The sequence below is a fragment of the Osmerus mordax genome, chromosome 11, assembly GCF_038355195.1.
Source record: "Osmerus mordax isolate fOsmMor3 chromosome 11, fOsmMor3.pri, whole genome shotgun sequence".
NCBI classification, from domain to species: domain Eukaryota; kingdom Metazoa; phylum Chordata; class Actinopteri; order Osmeriformes; family Osmeridae; genus Osmerus; species Osmerus mordax.
In genome coordinates this window covers 12,388,289-12,410,497 of record NC_090060.1, presented here as the reverse complement: position 1 = coordinate 12,410,497, position 22,209 = coordinate 12,388,289, and the positions used below count along the sequence as shown (strand labels likewise).

Sequence of the window (22,209 nt, the reverse complement as noted above, 5' to 3'; positions counted from 1 at the left end):
ATTTGAGACGAGTTTGATTATACAAATAATGTATCTTTGTTGTGAGCTGCTGTTAGGTCAAGCAGTGTGTAGAATGTCACAAGACAACAATAACAAAGTATATACTTTATTTCAGGCCAATTTAAAAGTATTATATAAAGAGATATAATGTAACAGAATTTATGGTTCTAAAATACATGCACATATGTATCTATCAAAAATTAACAGATCATCAATGCTGAATATAAAGTCATTTCATGTGCATTTAGAAATATCTAAATACCAATCCTTTAACTTGTGTGATTAGTTCTACTTCTACAAAGACAGTAAACAGCTACAATATTCAGACAATAACACGCTAACTAAGCATAGAATCATGGTTTCTGTGACGAATACATCATTTATAGTTAAAATTCTGTAGTCGTGCAATATAAGCACTGTAGTGTACTGTACCACCATCTTTAAAAAGTCACTTTAGTTGCATTTTGCACACACCAACACTGTTTGTCCATCTTTAGCCACCAGCAACATACTTGATGCAAGATAAATATAATCTGAGTGGAAAAGTCTTAATCAGAATCAGTTGTCAATTCCCACGATAACACAATCTGTCTCCGATCTGTACATTTGTTCTGTAAAGTTGACACCGCATCTTTGCAGTTAACATCAACTGACAATGCATTCAATGTCACAAGTCACTAGATGTTACTGGGTAAAAAAACATCCAGAGAAGGCTGTAAATTGCTGATCTGCTATATACACATTTTGATAGTGTACTCATACTGTAAACATCTAATAATGCACATATTCTGATGAGGAAGAAAAAGCAACTAGAATCCGCATCTATTAGAATTTAAATGTACTTAACTTTGCTGTAGTGTCCTCTAGATCCAAAAGAATGTAAACAACATGTGACACAACAAGCACTCTGGAAGAACCATACTATTTCTGTTCTACAACTCACCGTGTTAGTCAGTCAATACCACCATCACATCTACAAATGAGCTCTCTTAGCTAGATTTACTCACGTCTCCATCAAAAAACTTAAATTCCACTGTACATCATTTTCTCATTAGCTTATACATTTAGGCTTACACAAGTTAACAAATCAAATAATTTTGTCTGTTGTTCAAAAAGGGAGATGATACGTGAGAGAATCATGACAAAAACAAACGAACATACAACAAAAAAACTCTTTGGAATCTGTCACAACAATTCCTGACTGAAATCATAGCTGATTGTTTTTGATATTTTTTTCCATTTCATTTCATACAGTCTGTGTAACTCACCATTTACCGACCAAACCCTGGCTAACTTCTACTCTACTTCTCTAACCCTCATATCACCCTCCTCTGACCAGCTAAAACATGTCCTAACCATCATCTGTGAGCAGCCTCTTCCTTTCAGCACAGCACAGAATGGCACAGGCCAGCAAGATACATCCGTCCATGTTACATGCAATGTCACTCATTCCCTGTTGTTAAGACTTCTTATGGATCCAAGTGCATTTGTTTGTTTTTTTGTTTTTAGTTTCTTATTTTGGTTCATTTTGAAGCATATTATAGCACAACAGGGATACAACGCGATATATATGGGTACAATATTACTAAAGTCATATATAGAACTGTTTATGTGGAAACAAAGTTTGTAATTTGCAAATCGGAAAATTCCCTCTCGGTGAATAAAATCTGTTGCTGTGATGTGCTGAAAGGTGACCCTGTTAACATGTATAAATCCACCTAAAAACAAGTATCAGCAAAGAAGCAGTCTGATCTATAACACATGTAATAACCTAACATACAATATTCTTTAGATAAAACAAGACAGAATCAGCCTCAAATAAGTCTGAAATACAAATGAGCTGAGGTTCATTACAAAAAGATCCGTCAGTTCCATTATAATATGTTTTATAAAACAGAAATATACTTTTGATTATTGATCATTAGTGTAGGTAATGGAGAGTGTGGTTGGTGTTCACAATGCAGCCTCTTCTCTACTGCTTCATGCTGCAGTACAGAAACTTGGTAATGCTTTGCTTCGCTCCTCTCTCAAAAAATACAACTGAAGGCACTTGATTTGACAAAGGATTAACTTAGACTCGCTGGCACAGCCAAGCAGTTATGTAGGTCCCCCAGGCTCCAGCCTCCACCGCAATCCCCCAAAGAGACAGCACGTCCTCACTGGGTCTCATGTTACCTTAATTCCAAATCAGTATTGTTCTATTCACTTCAGATACATCATTTTTGGTTTCTCAGGCTCCGAAAAAAAGACAGAAAAAAGTAAGGTCTTAAGTGTAAAAGGCCAAAGTTAAAATGTTGGTTTTTTGAGCTAGAAGCAATAGTCTCAAACACAGTAAAGTATTGCTGCTTAACACTGTACTTCAAAACAATGAGGCACCAGAGGCTCCAGATGAAGATGGAGATCCTGTCTGAAAAGTACATGCACACGCCCAGCTCATCTATGGAAGGGGGGTAGGGGCACCCAAGATGGATTGTATGGACAGCCATGTGAAAGATTTGGGGACCCTTGAATAATTGTCTGTTCATGGGCCAGCCTTGAAGACACAGACAAATAAAAGAGATATAAGAAAGTAAACTAGAAAAAAAAAAGACAGACGAGAAGGACCGCTGACTCTACAGAGTTTGGCCTCGTATGGCGAAACAGAGAGAGAGATGTCTGGGAAAGGGCTGCTGAAAAGTCTTAGAAGCATCAGGCATCCTTCACAGGTTGGAGAGAAGGCAGCAGATCAGAGCGTCGGAGAGTGAGGACAGTGGCTTTCTCTATAACCATGTGAGGAAGCTCTCCTTGTCAATCTTGGTGGCTGCCAGCACAGACTCCATGTCATTGAGAATGTCGGAGCTTAGGGCCTCCTGCAGGCTTGGCATCAGCTCCTCACCCTCCACCACCATGCTCTCGCTCTCCAGGGTTCCCAGGTCGACGTCTGTGCCCGGAATGGCATCAAGGTAGTCCGGGAAACGGCTTGTCTGCGATGCCAAAGAGGCTGGAAGAGAATCTCCTGATGACATAGGAGACATGAGCATTAATAACCATTCGACCTGTGTGTGTCTGAATCACTGAATCGTTCATGTGTTCTCACCTGTGTCCATCTCATCAACACTGTTGAGGAAGTCGTCAGGAGTGCGAGGGACACTGTAGCTGCTCATGCTCAGCCCGCTGTCTGTGCTTTCATCTCTGGAGTGGTAGGTCCCGCTGAACACATAAGACGCATAAATGCAAGACATGAGTCAGAACAACGGCATACTAGTAAAAAGAAAACAGAGAAAAAGGTCAAAGTGAAATGGTATTTTCCCCAGTGAATTTGTACAACTTTCTGATCCAATTGGAACTAAACTGTATTCCAATTCTAGTTCATATTTCAAAGAGAGTGCGGGCTACTAACACTAGGCCTCTCACTGCATGAGAACTTGTTTCGAGATTCAGAAGAAACAATTTCTCACTACAAAATCCTCTACTCTCACTACAACCCCCCCCCCCCCCACACACACACACACACACACAGTGGAAGTAACAGAGAAACGGAGGGACATATTGAGAGAGGAAGAGAGAGAGAGCTTTGACAATCCTATACTAATTAGCAGAGAGAAATGTGTAGGCAGAGTATGGCAGTGGCAGGATGAATGAGACCATTGTGAGCAGAGAGGAGGGGGAGAGGACGGGAGGGAAAACAGGGAAAGAGCTGGGTGCAGTAGAGAGTAGGGGAGGGGGCCCCAGACTGGCCTGTCTACTGACTGGCCCACATGTTCTCACGGGCTGCTTGCTATTCCACTCGGCCCCCAGCTCATCCACTTATTGCAAGGCACTGAGCTGTGCTACTTGGCCCACCATACCCCAGGCATCTATGGTGTGTTAACTGTGGCATACAACAAGTTTAATATACTGTATGTCCACAAGAGTGAGAGCTACACCACTTGTCCAGCAGAGGTCAACATTGTGCAACCACTTCCAGCAGTCTATTGGTCTGCATGACTCATACCCATGAGAAGACTGTTAAGCCTAAAGACCGGCCTTTTGTTTACTACTTGTGTAACTCAGGCAGTTCCCACCAGGGCTCAAACTCCCTCCACTGCCAGGCACACACACTCCCTCTGACAGGAGACACAGTTACTACCTAAACACAAGCCCATAATAAACATGGAGATTTCCATTACCAGGCTCCTAAACACTGTCTTTGTTGTTTACTATTGCAAGATTGGATGTTATTATTAGAATTGGCAATTGACAATTTACATTTCTATTTACAATAGAAATGTAAAATAAAACTCACCTGTTGAGAAATGGGTCAGTACTGTTAGCCGTCATGGTTCTGGCATCCTGGGCCATCCCAGGCGAGGACACAGGGTTGGGGGGGCCTCCGTCCTGCTCCATGCTGGTCGGAGGCTGGTTCCTCAGAGCCAGCTCCTGTAGACACAAACATACACGCTCCATGTTAGTTAACATTACTGAGACATTCCCATTATCCTACACACTGAAGACAATGCGAGTTCCTAAAAACATGACCTCCTTGTGCGCCGAAAGATCCTGCTGGTCTGAGTTTACTCTGTTATATCCACCGCATTGGTTATTGTATACAAAGTAAAGTCTAGGGATTATAAAAGGCCAGATCAGATGGCTCTCTAACATCATGCTGAGTTTCCAGTTCTGTCAACAGACACTACTGAAGCACATTTTTCTATAAACACACTATTTGGGTACAGATAAACCCCATACCTGTGGCACCTTTTTGTAAACAATGTACTTCTGCTTGGCTGTCCATCAAATTAAACATACCAGACAAACCACACCAGTGCTACTGTTTGAACTCCAAAGATATCTGGAGTGACACAACAGTGAATAAAAAGAGTATTTACTTCTCTGTGAGATGTCGCAAAGTGAGGTGTTTATTGTGTTTTGTGGGTTGAGCAACAGACAAGGCCCAGCCCGGCATCACAAGCACAAAAGTCAACTATCTGGTTTTGATTTGAAGAAGGATTATGAAAGTTGATTACTGTAACCATCCTTTATGGTTTTAATGCCCTGTATGCACACATGACTGATCAAAAATCAGCACAGAATCGTCACCAGGTATTTACATTATTGATGGCACAGATCACACTGTGTGGTCAGTTTAGGCAGGGCAGATGATGCATTACTAACCTGTTATTTCACAAGACAGTTCAAAGTAGAGCCAGAGCTCGCCTGGCTGCAGATCACCCTTTGACCAATGATGACTAATACCAGCATTCCCTGCCTTGTAGCCTCATCCAAGAAAATAAAGAGTTACCCTTCGCTCAAATGTTCTTATCAATAGAAGTGACAGAACAGTCTGCACGATCAATATGAACAATTCACACCTGTGAAGGCTCTTGGCGGTTTGAAAGGATCAATATGTTGATTCTGTCTAGTAGATATCCTATCTCCTAACCATGTCTGTTTATTTTGGTTTCCTGCAGGAGGGCCTGTTGCAGGAGACTCAAAAGTGTGTTTATATTCCTTAAGAGGGGCAGCTAAGGTGGCCTTTCCCTTCCCCCAAACCCCTCTTTAACTCTCAAACTGTCTCCCCATAAAACACCCCTACATACTACTTTCAGCAGGCACAGACAAGCAGACACCCATACTCCACATGCTCACATGTGCATGTGCACACAGTGTACACACTCAGCTCCATCTTCGCAAGTTCTTCTCGGTGAACTTCCTACTTACTGACGTTTTTCCACAATACAGTAGTTAATGATATAGCAAACAAAGCCAACAGGAAACCAGGTTTATGGTTATAAAGCTGTTTCTTTAGCACTGGCCCAGCCTTCTGTAAACTGGCCAGCTCACTATCACAACACTGTGGGTGGGACTATGACACACCAACAGAGGAAGGAAGTGTCATATGACTATATATGACTCACTTCACCTCAGTGCAAGGTAGTGTGGCATTGATCAAGAGTTGCTGAATGAGGGGATAGGGCTTATTATAGGAGGCAGACAAATATGACAGCTCATGTTTTAATTGCTCTGGCAGATGGGACTGGCCTAGCCTGGCTCTGCCCTCCTACGTACTTCCGCTCAATTTAGATTTTGCTTCTGTACTAGGTTTGGGAAATCGGCACATAAGTCGGTTTTCTCAAATCAATTTTTTGTAGGGCCAATCAGCGAACAGAGGGTGTGGCTGAGAACGATGACGTTGATGTTGTGTGCTAGTTTGAGTTGTAGTTCAGTAATGGCAGCGGAGAAAGATGCGAGCGAAGCCATTCATTCGGTCCGTTGTGGCAACGCTGCAGAATATCCAGAAGTTAAAGCCCGAGCAAGAACAATCTTTGCTTTGAACAAGTTTTGTTGGTGGCCATGATGTTGTGGCCTTCCTCCCCATGGGGTTCGGGAAAGTTAGATTTTCCAGCTACGGCAGCTCGCTCTGTTACAGTAGTGGTGAAGAAGTTGGCTAAGGCGAACGCTAGCGATTGGTTCTGGCAGATCAGAGTGGCTCTGGGCAGATCCAATAGTTTTAAACTTCAACAGAGTACCCGCGTTCAAGGAAGTTAACTGGCCACCTTCCCATTCAAATCGATTTCCCTCTGACCAGAATATGGTCAATCACAACCGTTTATCTGATATGGGGAAGGTTTAAAATGATGACTGCACAGAGGACCGCTGTCGAGGCCTTTTTGTAAACAACCAAGATGACGTTGTGTTCAATTGGTTGTATCAAATGATTTCCCATTTCGCTTGTTGATATCTTCCCTTGGAAATGAAAAATTTACCTGAGAGGTTCCATTTACGAATTAGTATGGCGATACCAGGCTAAGGGCTTTTGTCCCATCATGACATCATGTATAGACATTTGTGGCCTGAGCTGAGGACTACTGACCTGGGGCCTCTGTCGAAGCAGCTCCTGCTGTTTCAATCTCAGCCTCTCCTTCTCCATCTGCAGCAGCCTCATCTGGCTATTACCTCCCATGACTCCAGTCTGGGGGCTGGTGGGCAGTGGGCCGCCCTGCTTCACTGGGGCACTCTGGGTGATACGCTGAGGGTTTAGAGCTGCCGGGAAGGACAGAGAAAAGGACAGGTTTGAAATGATGCCATTCATTTTCATTATCAGAACCACAGGAAAAAAGACCCAACATTTCCATAGAATAAATTAAAGTGACCTGTAGACAGATTGTTTGCAGAATGCAGTAGACAGAGAATAGGGTCAGCCTCCATGTGTTTAGCACAAAGCCAGTGAAGCAGGTTGTGTAGGTGACGGAAATCCCAACAGATGTCTTTCGCAACACCTCTGAATCATTCCTGTAAGACTTGATGTCCTTCTACTTCCTGATGATAACAGGCTTTTTAAGTTTCAGCATTACTCATTACAGATGGGTTTCTTTTTCTTCAAAACGCCTAACCAGTTTTCTCTGGTAGATTAACCGTTTATACTATAGGTGATATGTTTTACAAGCCAACAGGAGCATTTCACATGCATTGATTTAGATTAGAGTAACAGCTGTAACTGGCTACAATTCGCATAGTGACATCTTCAACTTAACTCATGCCCGTTAGTCATGATGGTCTTCTAGACACTGAAGATTGCGTTTGGTTTCTGTAAGCTTCCAAGCAAATGTATAAACCTTAAGCACTGACAATTAACAAATACCAGTATCAACAATTGTATTTAGGCCATTGCTGTATTTTGCAGCTGATGTCATGAAAGATCTTATTCTCTTTCACCTCTTCACAGGGATAGTTGGCCAATACACATGTAAAACTCCAAGACTCTATATATGCAAAACAGCCACGCATTTTATCACCACTGAGAAAAAGGAACAAATGTTCTTGACCACAAGAGGTGTTACTGTAATGGAGCCAATGAGGATCACTGTTTACTTATGTGCTTGAGGCACCAATGAAAACAAAGCCTTGACAGGGGCGCAATTTTCATGCAGTGCTGCTTTTCTCTTACGGTGTTATGCCCACCCCGGCTCTGCTCATCACCATTCAATCACTGTCTGTTTACACTATCTGAGAGGCTGAATGAGCCACGGCTCAGGGCTCACCCTGGGAAGCTGCAGAGCCCCAGACCCAGCCCTGCCTCCCGGCTCCACCTCCCACCTCCCACACTGCTGCACAGACCACCCCTCCCCCACACGCAGCCGAGCCCTGACAGATTGTACTTCTCTCTCTCTCTATTCCCTTATCTACTCCTGATACAAAGTCTTTGTGGCTAGATCTCTGTCCACTATCAGGGCACCATTAGCACCTCCCAGGGCAAAGCTGGTGCACATAGACCACTTCACCCATGGTTGATTTGTCAGGAGCAAAGCAACAAGTCAAAGCAAAGCAACGTGAGGAAAGGAAACAATCCCCTGATCCGTCAGCACACTAGACCCCAGAACATGTCAACAGACACAGCAGCTTTCCTTTGAGCCACCATTTAAATGCGGGTCAAGGGCTTCTTTAGGGACACGACAAATTCCAATGTTCCAGGATTTACACTAACAAGGAGCGGGGAAACATTGGCAGGGGATTCCATCGTGGTGAAAATGGGAAAGCAGGACTCATTCACCTTGGGGTGAATGAGTCGGCTCCAGAGCCTGGGTGGAGCTGTGGAGGGCTGGCCTGGGGCCTGAGGCTGTGGGTGGTGGGGCAGATAATGTTTATGATAAGGGACAGGTTAATGCTGTCTGCCTTTTGTCCTCTTCACGCTCCTCTGCAGCACGACAAGCTTGCACCAGAGCCCTTATCAGAGCATCCCATTGATGGGCAGGCCTCTTTGAGCAAGAGATCTCCCTCCCAAAGAAGGTAGAGTTGAGGGAGTGCCTCCTGTGGGAAGTGCCCTATAAATGACCAGCGCACAGCACCTTTGAAGCCTGGGTAAATATTTGTCTGGTGTTGATTTAACAAGTTAAAAAAGGCTCTTAAGGGGGTGTTGCATTTCCAGCCTAGAGATAAGCCCAAGTGGGAAGACATTGAGCTAGGAAGAGATACAAGGGGTCTTTAATATCTTACATCAGAAAATGCTATTAAATACATCCTAACACTGACTGAGATCAATAAAAAAATAATACAGATCTACATTGAAGCCTATAGTCTATACTATAGGGACTAAGAACAAGTTGACCACCAACAGTGTAGGCCAGACACATCTGGAAATGAGTTTAGTGTATACATTCAAGAGGGTTTCTGGGTTTTCAAAAAGTCCATTGCATTTTCATATTCTTATAAACTAATATGTAAATATAAAACGCTAAATGTGTTTGACATTTTCCCATGTGATCTATGGAAAGTGCTGTCAAGCTGCCACACTGCTGGCCCACAACCCCACTGGAAACGATGAGCACTTCGCAAGAGTGACATCATTAAGCGCCTGGCAATAAGGTGCCAACCTCATTGGTAAAGTGCTATGATAGCAGCACATGACTGATAGCTCACGGTGGAACAGAGATTGGCATTGAGGCTTTAGCACAACATATAAAAAGACCGAGAAACAAAGCATGTGTGTTTTAGGCTCTGTGAGTATTTTCTCCTTGCTGTTCTTCCAGAGGATGTGTGAAAAACAACATGAGGGTTCTAGTATACTCTCATAGGCCAGCCCCCTTTTGAACTCAGCCCCAGTGCACCCATGGCTTGTTTGCTGCTCACCACCTCCTCGGATCTTAAAGGGAACGCATGCTTATCCCGTCGGCATTTTTCATCTGTTCCTCCCTTTCTTTTCTGCCCCTTTATCCTTGCCTCTCCCTGCCCCCACCTCCCCTCTCACACTGGAGTTCTTTGACTGAAAAGGTCTGGAACAGATTAAGAGCTGGACCACAGAATAAAGAGGCCTGGCACAGACTCAAGTCTGTCTGGAGCTAAGGCAGGATGGGGCTGTGCCTGCACTGGGCCTCACGCAGGGGAAAGCCAGCCGGCAACAGCCCTCAGTTAAAGGCACTCTGGAGCTTTTCTTCTCAGAGCTCAAATTAGCCCCCATTATCAAAGCAGCTGGCTTATGATTTGAGAACCACATAGCAGCAGTGCAGAGCTTTCTGAATCTGGACAGCCCAATCCCATACATAAACAAGAACTTGAAATGAGGGGCGAGAAATACATTTAACATACAGTATCTGGATGCGTTTCTGTCAAATAGTTGCCAAACTTAAAATATCTAATTGAGTTGTCTGAAATGTACAGTACTTTTCCAAAGTAGTCCAAAATGCTGTACTAGAGAACTTGATGCATGTTCATGTTTACTTGAAAAAAATATAAATAAATCTGAGGTCAAAAAGTGTGGTTTTAAAATGACTAGTCTTGAAGAATGAACACTTCTTAAGGTAAAAGCCTGTTGGCTGTGGCACAGAATGAGTTAACCCTGTTGCTCCTCTCAGACTCTCTTGCTCCCTCTCTTCCTCTCTTTCCCCCCTTTCATTACGTCTCTGATTCAGGGGCCCACCAGGCTTGTGCGTTCAAGACTTATAAATCTTCAAAGAGCTTAACCCATCTGAGCCGACTCCCCTCCCCAGTTTCCCTGCTCCTCCCTCTCTCCTCCTCTCTCAGTAAGTCTGTTTTTCAGCCTCAGAGTTGGGCACGCTCGTACTTGCACAGAAACTGTTCTCTAAAGTGTCTGTCAGTGGTTCTGTAACAATATTGCTAAATTTAAACAAAATAACAGACTGTGCGCTTGTTCCCACAAGTTGCCTTTATGAGCAGTGTGAGCTTCCCTGGGGAGCAACTCAGTAATGAAGGGATGGCACCTCAAGCGTAAATGAGTCCCAGTGACATAGGCAGGAGCCTTCATCTCTGTAAGCCTTCATGGCACACAAAGAGATTAGCTCATTCCCATGGCCAAAAGGAACTCTGACCACATGTACCTGTGCCTGTCACCAATTCACCATCACCAACACTGCATAAGTAAACTGTGAAACACTAACTCTACCTTTCCGCCTGCCTGGGGGCTTAATAGCCAGCTCAGCTGTTGCTAAAACCCTAAAATGGTGAACAAAAGGTTGAATGCTGTTTTCTGTTTCTTCCTCTCCCTCTGACTTGGTTAAGCCATGTCTGTAGTATCACTAGGATAAGGGGATGTTGAAATGTGGTTTTAATGAAGTAATGGTCCAACTAGTCACTGCAGAACCATGCTGTGGAGTGAAATGAAGTGTGAATCATCACTGAGCTAAGCTCTGTATGGGGAAAAGGGCACTTAAGTAAATTCAACAGTATCACCAAGTAGTTTGTCTTATCTGCAATAACCATAATAATTTCATTTCAGTCGCATTAAATACGCTAATGCAGTGGTTTAAAAAATAACTGAAAAAAGTTACAAACATTCAAGTACAATTATTGTCCATTGTTCTCCATTTTTCCATAAGGAGAGTATTTAGAGAAAATAAAATAAAGAACTGTTGTTGAGCTCACCAAAGCGTGGGTCGAGTCTTGGGTCCAACCAAGAGGTGGTTTTGTTCTTGTGGTTGATGTAGTATATCTCGCCCTCTGAGGTAATGGCCTGTTCCCAGCCATCAGGGAGAGGACCTGAGGGAGAACAGGCCAAATTATGCTTTGGAGCCACTATACCAAACTTGCATACACACTCACTGTACATGAGAGTGGTATTGTGTTGAAATAGGCTGGCAGTGAAACTGAACAGATTACCAAGTTGTAAACAAAACTATATATGGATGAGTATGCTGACACTCAACCACCATAGTGTAGGGTAGCAATGACCATGTCCTCTTTTATACATGTACACATGTGAATATAGTAATAATACTGTTACAACTACAGAAGGAACAAGGGAAGAGAAAAAAAATACTGTACTGCCAAGCAGCTCCACAAACATGTTGGACAGGACTAGTCAAGTTCTCTCTACCTTCAACCTTACCTGGGGCAAATTCCACACAGGTTGTACTGAGGCAGCTCTTGTTGGTGACTTTTGTTCGTGTACATGTGGATATTAGTGTACGTGTCTACACTCAGTTTGGGAGCTTAATTTATATTTAGTCGGGGACTTTGAGTTTGATTTAACACATTAAAAGAGTACCAAGAGTAAGTATTTCAAGATTGGTACTGACCGGTGGCTGGGCTCATAATGTTCTGTTGCTGTACTGGCACAGGGCTGGCAGGCGCAGCCTGGTTCATCTGGAGAAGGGCTTTGCGAGGGTCCTGCCAGGTGGTGGACTGGTCAAGGTGACTTCAGTAACAAAGAAAGAGAGAGCAACAACATGTAATGAAATGTAGAAATGTATCTGTGGAAAAAATTAAGTGCAAACTTAAAAATAACTTTCTAATAGGAACATCAAATGACAAGATCATCTTTTAATTGTCCACCAGAAGTGGCAAATAAACCTTTGGTAGGGAGTAACCCGAACAACATTCAGTAAACTGCATTGCACACTAAGGAGGCAATGATTGAATGCAATGCAACCAACTTCAGACACTGTTGCTCCATCTATTATGGCTTGTCTTTCCCTGAGGGGGCGGCTGGGGGGACTGGGTTGCCACATTGTCTTGCGTGCTGTGAAGGCATTGATAATTAGTGCTTTGTTGGTACTTGTTGCTTGATTAAGATGGAAAGCTAATACAGGAAACCCTCCTCTCCCAAGCAGGACCCTCTCTATTCAGGGGGGTCAGTCCCAGGGCTCAACACAGGGGGTCTTTTTTCCTGGAAGCGGCTCGGACACAGTGGAGTGTCAGGGGCTTTAACAATCTGGCGCCACATTTACAAAGCTTTCACCTTCTTGACAAAAGCACAGACTGAGCTACGACCCAAAACCCCACTATTCATTTGTTTTGTTTTTTTACTATCCATTTAAGAAACCCTTCCTTTCATGCAAATGGCTGGGATACTCAAGACATAATAATGCAAGGACGAAACTCTGACACACAACAATCATTGAATGATTCAAATAAGCATGGCCTAACCAACATTATACATATACTTATTCAATTTATTTATAGTATAACTTTGCAATTGAAATGTTAATCCCTATTCAGTATGCAACTTTTGGGTTCTATCGTCACATTCTGTAGAGAGTAAAAAGTACTCCACCCTATTCTAACCCAGCCAATACAATGTTAATTTAATCCAAAAGTGCCATTAGCACAGATATGTCAGCAGCTGGAGTGAAGTGTGAGATCCAGAGTTTCTCTTGGCCTCTGAGGTAATCCCTGCCTGCCTGTCTGCTCTCTGTCCCAGCACAGAGAGAGAGAGAGAAGCCTGACTCAGCACTTCTCCCATTCCCCACACACAAAGCCACCCATTTTCAAGCCCCCTCTTGTTTATGCTTTGGTGATCAAAGGAGCTGCCAAATCCCCCCATCAACCCCACCCCCAAACTTCACACACACACATACACACACACACACACACACACACACAACAAACTGAGCAAAATAGCTCCAACTCTGCTCAGACGTGAGGGGCCCCTTGAGAAGGGTCACAGGGGGTTGGGAGAGAGGACTATCAAAAAAAAGAGAAAAAAAAGAGAGAGAGACAGAGAGAGATGGGGTGGGGGGGCAGCAACTACGGAAACAATCCCTCAGAGCTCCATTGGCTGTATGAGTTGCTGCGGTCCTGTTACATTCAATGTGTCCCCTCCTCCCCGCTCTGCCTTCTCCTCCCTGCTCTGGAAACTATGACATTTTATGGAGAGGGGAGGGGAGAGAGGGCTGAGAGAAGGGTGTGGGGCGAGGGAGAAGGAGGGTTTTTTATAAATGTCAGGCCTATATGTCCCGTAAAGCTCATGTAGAACAGGTATCTTGTTAATGGACAGGTAAAGGATAGCAGAACTGGGAGTATTTCAAAGCTCACTGTGAGAGTCTAGAGCAGTATTAACAATTAAATACTTTTATTAACAGGGAAAATAGCAGAGTAAGCCTCTTTGTAAAATTGGGTTTGTTCTGAAGATCCCTTTTCTCACAACACTACACACAACACTACACACAACACTGTCCACTACTCCAAAATATGTGACCCGTTCAGCTTGATAAGGAGAAATATTTCTGATATCATAAATAGGTTGTCCAAGCTTCCAGGAACATGCACTGAAGTCACAGAGCCATATGGTAGTGGATCTCTGGGGGCATTCAGGGAACTGGTGAATGAGTTACCAGGGGCTAGTCATCCATCACTAGGCTTCACAAGTGAAAAATCATCCATTCACACATTACAGCGGAGAGAAAAATTATGTTATGCTTAATTCACAGCACTCCCTGTCGACAAACATGATCAAGTCATGGCCAAGGTCACAGTACCTATTGGGCTAGGTGAACACCACCAGCTGTGAGGTTTTCCTGAGGTATGCCGAGGCCTGATGACCAGCTCCTTGATTTGGCTCTTGTATATGCCCTTAGAGTCAAAACAGCTTGTCTCCTGTCTGTCCTCTCTTACTCTTTATCTCAATCCCCCAGGCAGTGTTCTGGCTACTCAGTAAACTAGTACTGGGTCAGTTGGAGACTTAACTCTCTCAGAAACACTGGGAGCTAACTGTAATCCCTGTCATTAGCTCTTTCAGCAGACACTGCACAGAAAATGCCAGAGTGGCGCAACCAGTGAAGGCACAGCTTCCGGTGCAGACTCCAGGAAGCTGATCCATGACCGAGCCGGATCCGGTGCCTGGGGCTTGGCTTATACATTTCCACTCCAGCTGTCAACGTGGTGGGGCTGAGGGCTAGCAAAGAACCCTGTGGGCTCTGAATCCACCCAAGCCCTCGACATCTCTTTGATTGATGGCCCAATTATCAGGGTAGTGTTTATTGTCGCAGAGTTATTTATAATGTCACATGCTGAAGGTGGCTATGCTCTTTTTGACTCTTCACATCAGGACATAACTTGACTACACTTAATTGATTAGCTACAGTGTGTATTTAACTCATTTGCTATTGTGTTGTAATGACTAAAACTGAATTAAGTCTTTTTTTTATCAATCACTCCTATATATATTTCTCATTACATATGAACCTGCAGTGAGACTAATTTTCTTCATATAGTGTCAACTTCAAATACACTTCACGGCCAGAAGTTAGCAATGGTGCTAACTAAGGCTCTCCAATCCCCATCATGGGAGCAAGGCAGTGTGATTGTAGATCTACTGGACTGGGTGTATGGGTAGGCCAGGCCAGGCTATGACTGTTAAGTTTTCTGAGGGAGGTCAGATATATTCAGTGCTCTCAGATGAAGATTGCCACCTCCACCCTGGCTGGCCTCAAATGCCTGGCTGCTTCTCTATCAGCAGGACATCATCAAGAGAGATTATTGGGCCAAGCTCTGTGACCCTATTGTGGATTCAAGCTTTTCTTTGAAAGATTTACTCATATCGCCCAACTCACTAACGAAGCAATTAATTGACAAAAATCCTGGACTAGTCAGTATGTCACAAGGTATTTAGGGCTCTTGTAAGATGCTTGATAGACGGACCTCTTGAAGAACATTTACCACTTTTTTTATTGCAACTAGAATGGAGATATGCATGTGTGAAGTGCATTCATCCCTAATTTATCATTATTCAGAGCAGGACAGGACTTGCTGTCCCTAACGGCATACCAGTAAGCACAAAATCTATGAGTCTACCTCTCCAGAAGGGAGACCAAATACATCAAGATGACCTCGTGACAGTTGAGGCATTGATGTCTGAAGAAAAGGTTTCATTGGTCAACACTGACATGGCTTTCACACAGTCCCATATGTGTACTGAGCTGTTAAACAGGAAGAGGTTTGCCTGTGTGTGGTCAATAAACCAAAAGTTTGACAAACACAAAGTTGCTCCAAATGAAGGCTTTACACAGCCCCACAGCATAGTTCACCCAACGTTATTTCTAAAATACACTGCCCACTGTTTAAAATAGCTGCAAAAAGAAAATCCAATTAGCATTTTCACAAATTGAAGAGTTATGCAAAGCATAAGAAGCTTATACTGAAGTGTGATATTATGGCAACAGATATGCAGAAGGCAACAGAACAGTCACAGTAACAGATGGTTGCATTTATATGACTGATTCCATTTCTAAATGATGATAGTTAGACTGAGCACATTTGGTTCAACAGAAAGATACTATGCTATTCCACTATTTCACACAAATGTGCCACAAAAAAAGGACAGAGCTTAAAACCCAGACCAGATAGACGAATAATTCAGTTTGTTGCATTAACTCTTTCTGAACAACTTGATAAAAAAGTGTTTAAACATTTTACAATAAATTAAACTAAAAAGACAATTGTGTTTATATGGGTTGAAACACAGTTGATGCTTTAATGTCAATCAAATAATGAAATACCCTGAGCACTCCTTGCAGGTCTACAGAAACTCTGGACAAAAGGCTAACTGTCTGTGTGCATATGCTCCCAATAAAAAATGATTTTCCGACTGGCCAAGTGTCCGTATGCTTGTTGTTGTAGAAGGTAGAAATCAAGACACCTCAATTTGGAACAGAAAAAATGTGTCTGTCAATTGACAATATAACTGCACTGTAAAAACAAAATTAACTATAGGAAGAAAGAGAACCTGAGTCTCTAAGTTTAACATTATTCCTAAATTAAATTAAGGCTGTTTTCATGTAGGGTAGCTAGAAGTTTAAAAAGTGACCATTTCCAGACCACCCCTAAGGGTGAAAGTTAAAAAGGTTAAAAGAATCAGAAGCAGAAAAATAATCAGCGACATAGTTAGCAATGTGGTAACAATAGTCTTCTTATGAACACCATTGTCTAAAGACTGTTCACAGCCTGATTCTAAAAGTCTGCGGGAAAACGGAACAAGTGGCTTCAATCAAAAAGCAACACCCTGGCCTCCAGGTCACACAACAGACACGCCCCTAAAGCTTCTCTATGTTTAGACTGGCTTCCCATAGAGTGAAAACCAATGAAAGCTGCATTTAATAAGCCAGCGGAAGCACTGATTAGCCCCTCTATTTCACTGGTGCATCTAAATTAGAAACCTTCATTAGTTTATGACCCAGCCCTCAAAACTAGCCCTGCCCCCATCCCGGCAACAAACAGGGTGACCCTCCCCCTCACCCTGCTGTTATAAATCAAAGGCCACAGCAAACTGCTGGAAGAAAGAGGAGGAAAGGTCAACAGAGCATGTTGACATTTTCCCAATCCTCTCCTTGCTCTGGGTTTTTAATGAAACCACCCGGACAAACTGGGAAAGAGAGGCAGGAGATTGCTCCAACCCCCACCACTATCTTCATTCAGAAAAACAACTGCTCCAAACTAAAAAACTAACAGGACCATCATTGCTTTGGAATTGGAGTCCAATCAATAAATAACACACCAGTTCTCAAAATCAATTTCTATAAAACTGTAGTAAAGGAGAAATCGTGCCCCCTTTCACTCCAATCTTGAAACTTGGTCTCAACCATTTGTCTATTTTGGGATTGCTCACATGAGGATGGCCAGGCCTAAGGTCTGAATAAAGCTCACTGTTTCTCTGCTGGGACAAAGGAAGGGCCAGAGCTTCTCTTCCAGTCATCTCCACATGGCTGCCATTGAACTCCATTGACACAAAAGCACCATCATTGCAGCGTCATGACTCTATTCATACTAAAACGGAAACTTGTTTGAAAGGCAGTGGGACAGCAGCAACTACAGTGCTGTGAGTCACCAAACCATATACACAGCTTCAAGGGCCCTATCTTGGAAAGGATTCCCAATGACTCATGCAAGACTAGATCCGAACGTTCATTCCTTAATTATGTTGATATATGACTAAAGGTGAATGTGTAGTGGAGGACATAGCACTGGTCACGAAATGAAATACAAACCCTTGCTTCCTGCCTCTCTGCCTTGCTCTGCCCTTCTCTCTTTCTCACTCACTCTCTCCCTCTGTCTCTCTCCCCTTCTCCTTCTCTCTTCTGTACCGCTCCTCCTGGGTCAGACAACCCTTGTTTATAAATAGGAGCTTTTTCCCAGCGCTGCTGAGGTCGCTTTTCATTTCAGATCGAGTTTCTGCACTTTGATCTGTGGCAAATAGAGGATGTTTTCTGGGGGTGCCTCTCATGCACACCAGCATGGACCTCCACAGAAGGAGGAACTTTAGATCTGATCTTTACCAGTAATTGGGAAAATGATTGTAATGAACATGGAAGGTGTATACTAGAGAAAGTAAATATCTCTGCATAGACTGTATTGTATGGACTGTATGAACTGTTTGGACATCAGGTCCACTAAGTATAGGCCTAACAATGTTTTAGATTATGCGAAGACCATTCTGAAACTGAATCAATAGTTTGTCAGTCATGGCATCAACCCAAACTGTGAGTATGAGGCAATATTCTTAACATTAAGGAAGTAATTATGAGTCACAAACTGAGATTGAGGAAGTTGTTGACCAACTATATCAGCTTCCTGTGGGAAATTCAACCACTAACATAGTCGATAAGAACAAATTGAATAAAGAACCCTCATTCCAAGGCTAGAGGAGGAAAACTCCTCTAGCCTTGGAGGAGGTTTGTGCACTCGTTTGTGCAGCCCATGAAGACCATGTACTGTGATAATCAATGCCTACACAACAAAGCAGGATTGACGTGTTTATGAGTCTTGAGCCACTGTTTCCAAATGGATTTTTCTCATTGCCTTATATTTTACATTCAATTCCCTGTCTGTATCAAGTTTCATAAGATTGAGTCGGTTTTCAAACATCCTACAAGTCTGTGTAGCATTCTCTCTCTCACTAGCTTGTATTCTGTCCTAACCCCAACCCTGTTGTACAACTTCAGGAGAAATACCCTAAATGGTCCAGATGTGCTCCAGATGTGAGACTCTTAAACATCTGGTTCTGAAAGCTTTCTTTTCATCCACGTAAGTTTGGGTTATCATGTTTGTCCAGACCAAGATGGTCAGAAAGTTATGTTTCAGAAAACTGGAGACAAAGACTACAAAATAAAGAAAAAGAAATGCAGTGGGGGGGGATTGGATTCCATTTCTAGATTAAACAGAAAACACACAATGTGACATTGCTTCTACAAAGAAATAAAGCAATTTAATATATCTTAAAAAATATATTATAACTTTCTATAACTGACTGGCAGAGAGTCTGTTATGCCCCTAGTCCCTAGTACAACAAGTATCTCCTACGTTTACTTTGGCTCACTGAAGTAGAAGAGATTCACTGATTGGAAGATGAGTTTTGCAGACCTGATGGTCCTTTTCAGTCTGGGGCAGCTACAGTGGTCCATTGTTTCCTCTGAAACTTGAGCTCAAGAAACAGACACCAAATACACCAATAATGTACTCAGCTCTAGATGGACAGTTTACACAATAGGGAAGAATTCTGTTTGCAGGGGTCAGGGGAAACTATGACCTGTAATTAGTGTATAACTATTGTCATTTTTTATACCGTAATAGAGCCCCTTTGAAGATTCTATACAACATCATGTTTGGTTGTTATTTTTAAAAGCATGTTTATCTTTTCCTGAAACACAAAGTAAATGAAAAGCATAATTGCTTGTTCATACAAACAAAATGTGGATGATTGGGTGTCAGTGACAGCACACTTACTTGAGGAAGTATCTCTGTCCTGAGGCTGTCTTTGCCATTTCCCACCCGGGGGGCAGGGGCACGTCATCAGGGATCTCATATGAGGACTGGCGGAGGTGCTGAGGGGGGGCCCCTGCAGGGGCCATGCTGGCAAGGGAGCCAGAGGGGACTGCTCCAAGCTGCAGGGAGGCAGGGGACGAGTGGGCACGGACATGCTGGGGGGTGAGAGCGCCTGCAGTGCCTGCGTCTGTGCTGGCCTGGAGTTAAATGGAGGAACATAGAAAAACAGGGGATGAGAGACAGATAGAAAGAGGGGCAGAAAGAGAAAGGGGGGGGAGAAAGAGTGAGCGAGAATACTTAACATGGGTCAGACTGTGAGAAAATAAGTATGTATTTATGGTTCATAAGGTATTTTGCCTCATGATCTAGGTTTCATTTTTAAGGAGTTAAATTGCTATAAAGACAACATGCAATTAAATATGGAAACAAATTTGTATTTGTAATGGAGTTTTAAAACAGGACGTGCCATGTACTGACTGCAACAAAATGACTGGAAATCATCATGGATGTCCCGGGACGTCCCGGGAGCTCATAGGCCGACTCCGACACGTCGGTGCTATTGTGATACTGCGCGTGCGCCGAGTTTAGGCAACTCAGCGAATGATAACTAGTTTAGAAAGTTACTAAAGGTAGGCGAAATAATGCATATGAAAACTAGGTTTGTTAAAAAATGGTAGGTTACCTTAAGCCTTAATACATAACGGCAGTCACTTCCTCAATCTGGCATTAACCTGGCATTAAGGTTAAATAATCATATTAAGCCTAATCATATACATCTTTAGACAGATAAATTAAAGGGGTAAGATTTTGGTTTGGGGGATTTTGGGGGTTTACGAAGGCCTACAGATGTAACAGATTGAAGTAGCCTACCTGTCAATTTATAGAACTTTTTCAACTATCCCTTATAAGGCTACCATTGTGTGACGGTTGAAATAGGCTTTAACTCTAGCCTACAACATTGACATAGTCTGCAATGTATTACATATTTTTATGGATTTAGGAATCAGGGACTATCATATAAACTTCATATACAAGTTTTGAATGCAACTGTGTGTGTTACATTTTAAGTTGTTGTCCAAGTTGAAAACGTGACGGGCATTGTTGTTCAATTGTGCGAGGGTTAGACTTACTTGTCTGGAATGAGACTTGGGCTCCGGTGGTTTAAAAAAAGAGTCTGGCAGCTTCCTCATCCTCATAGGTACAGAAGGGGGTACGATTGTATTTTTCGGGTTCATCACGGCGTTGAAAAGTGCCTCCAAATCTGTTTCAGAATCCCCCCGGACATGGACGATTTGGTGGCCCGCAGGCGGATTGTGCTGGCTCGGATCCATTATCCCAATGAATTTATGAAAAATCTTGTGTCCGAAAAAAGTTACAACAAAACAAAGTAGGCCCTAGTATAGGCTAAGAACCCCTAAATTTCACGGACTTCCAAACTGTAAATCTTGACCAAGTTAATCCAGGTGACTCAAAAAATGAATTAGTTGTGTAGTCTTGTAGGCTGCTTATGTAGGCTAAAGTTCTCTTCAACAATATTATGTTAGCTATCGGAATCTCCAGTAAAAGAAAACTTCTTTCTGCTGTTTCCAAAGGCCACGCTTGCACACATAACAACGCGCATATCTACACCACTCTGTAAGTGTATTTCTCCACACAAAAAAACAGACAGCTACAAGAGATTTCCAGTTAAAAACTCAAATAGGCTAGTAGTACCAACTGCAAACAACTACTGACGGGCCCGCAGCATTTTACCCAAAGAAGAACGAGTGACAGCGCGCATTGCAAATCACTGCCCTTTCACTGTTCTCAAGTTGAGCCTGACTTCGTTCTAAACTTCGGGCAGGACATCAAACTTTATGACTCATGTGATCCTGCCTCACTAGAGGCGGAGCTTGTCATTAATTGGGACAAGAACCTTGTGGGAAGCGAGCTTCATAATAACACTATTCTGTCCAGTTAAAACTTGAATTGTTGTTTATTTGTTTTGATTAAATCCATAGACTACATTTAATGCTCTAACATCAGGCTATGGCTGCCAACAAATGTTATGTTTTCTGGATCAGTCTGTTTGAAAGATTTTTTTACTCAATTTAGATTGGCAAATATTTTGACATTATTTCTAAAACTATAAGCGAACATTCTCTCAATTCCACTTAAAAAATAACAAATTATGCCAGCTTTGGACCGCACTTGAAGTTGTCCAATCAAAATGCACAATGAAACTTTTTTTTTTCTTTCCCTACAGTGCTGCCGAAAAAGTAGTTCTATGCAGTTCCCATAATTGTTATGCAAATTACTCTCCTCGTTCCATTGAGAAATCATTTTGTCAAGATCCAATCTCTATGGATGTTGGGGCTCTGTTTCTGATCTTTTCCCATACATTTAGCGAGTGAATGATTATGAACCCCTTATTTATCCTCTCCAGGACTGTAAAGGCATGGTGAATGGATTAGGGTGCCACTGTTTCCAGCTATTCTTCTTTGCTAGGCAAAAATTGCCATCTTTGCACAACTTTACTTTTAATAAAAAGAGCGCTGTGTAGTTTACATTTCACATACATTCAGTTTGTTTTTATTTGTGTAAACCTTCTCCACACTTTAGAATCTTATAAAACCAAGAGACAGCAACATTTTCTAATAATCTCTTATGACATTAATTGTTAATTGGTCAAATATGTAAAAAAATATATAAATATATGTATGATTGTGAGTGTGTAGGAGGTAACTTAATAGCTGGTATCATTGATGTTTTACACTTCTTTCA

General features: G+C 42.6%; 1 protein-coding gene across 1 annotated transcript; it reads right to left on the bottom strand.

The window, feature by feature from the left end:
• Positions 1 to 134: 134 nt before the first annotated feature.
• On the bottom strand, positions 135 to 21,227 carry yap1 (Yes1 associated transcriptional regulator). Its single transcript, XM_067246237.1, has 8 exons — positions 20,577 to 21,227; positions 19,408 to 19,643; positions 11,988 to 12,106; positions 11,335 to 11,448; positions 6,833 to 7,002; positions 4,265 to 4,398; positions 3,077 to 3,189; positions 135 to 2,995 (listed from the first exon to the last, which is right to left on the bottom strand). Exons 1-8 carry the CDS (start codon positions 20,775 to 20,777, stop codon positions 2,760 to 2,762), a joined length of 1,323 nt encoding a protein of 440 aa, XP_067102338.1. The 5' UTR covers positions 20,778 to 21,227; the 3' UTR covers positions 135 to 2,759.
• Between the last annotated feature and the right edge of the window lie 982 nt (positions 21,228 to 22,209).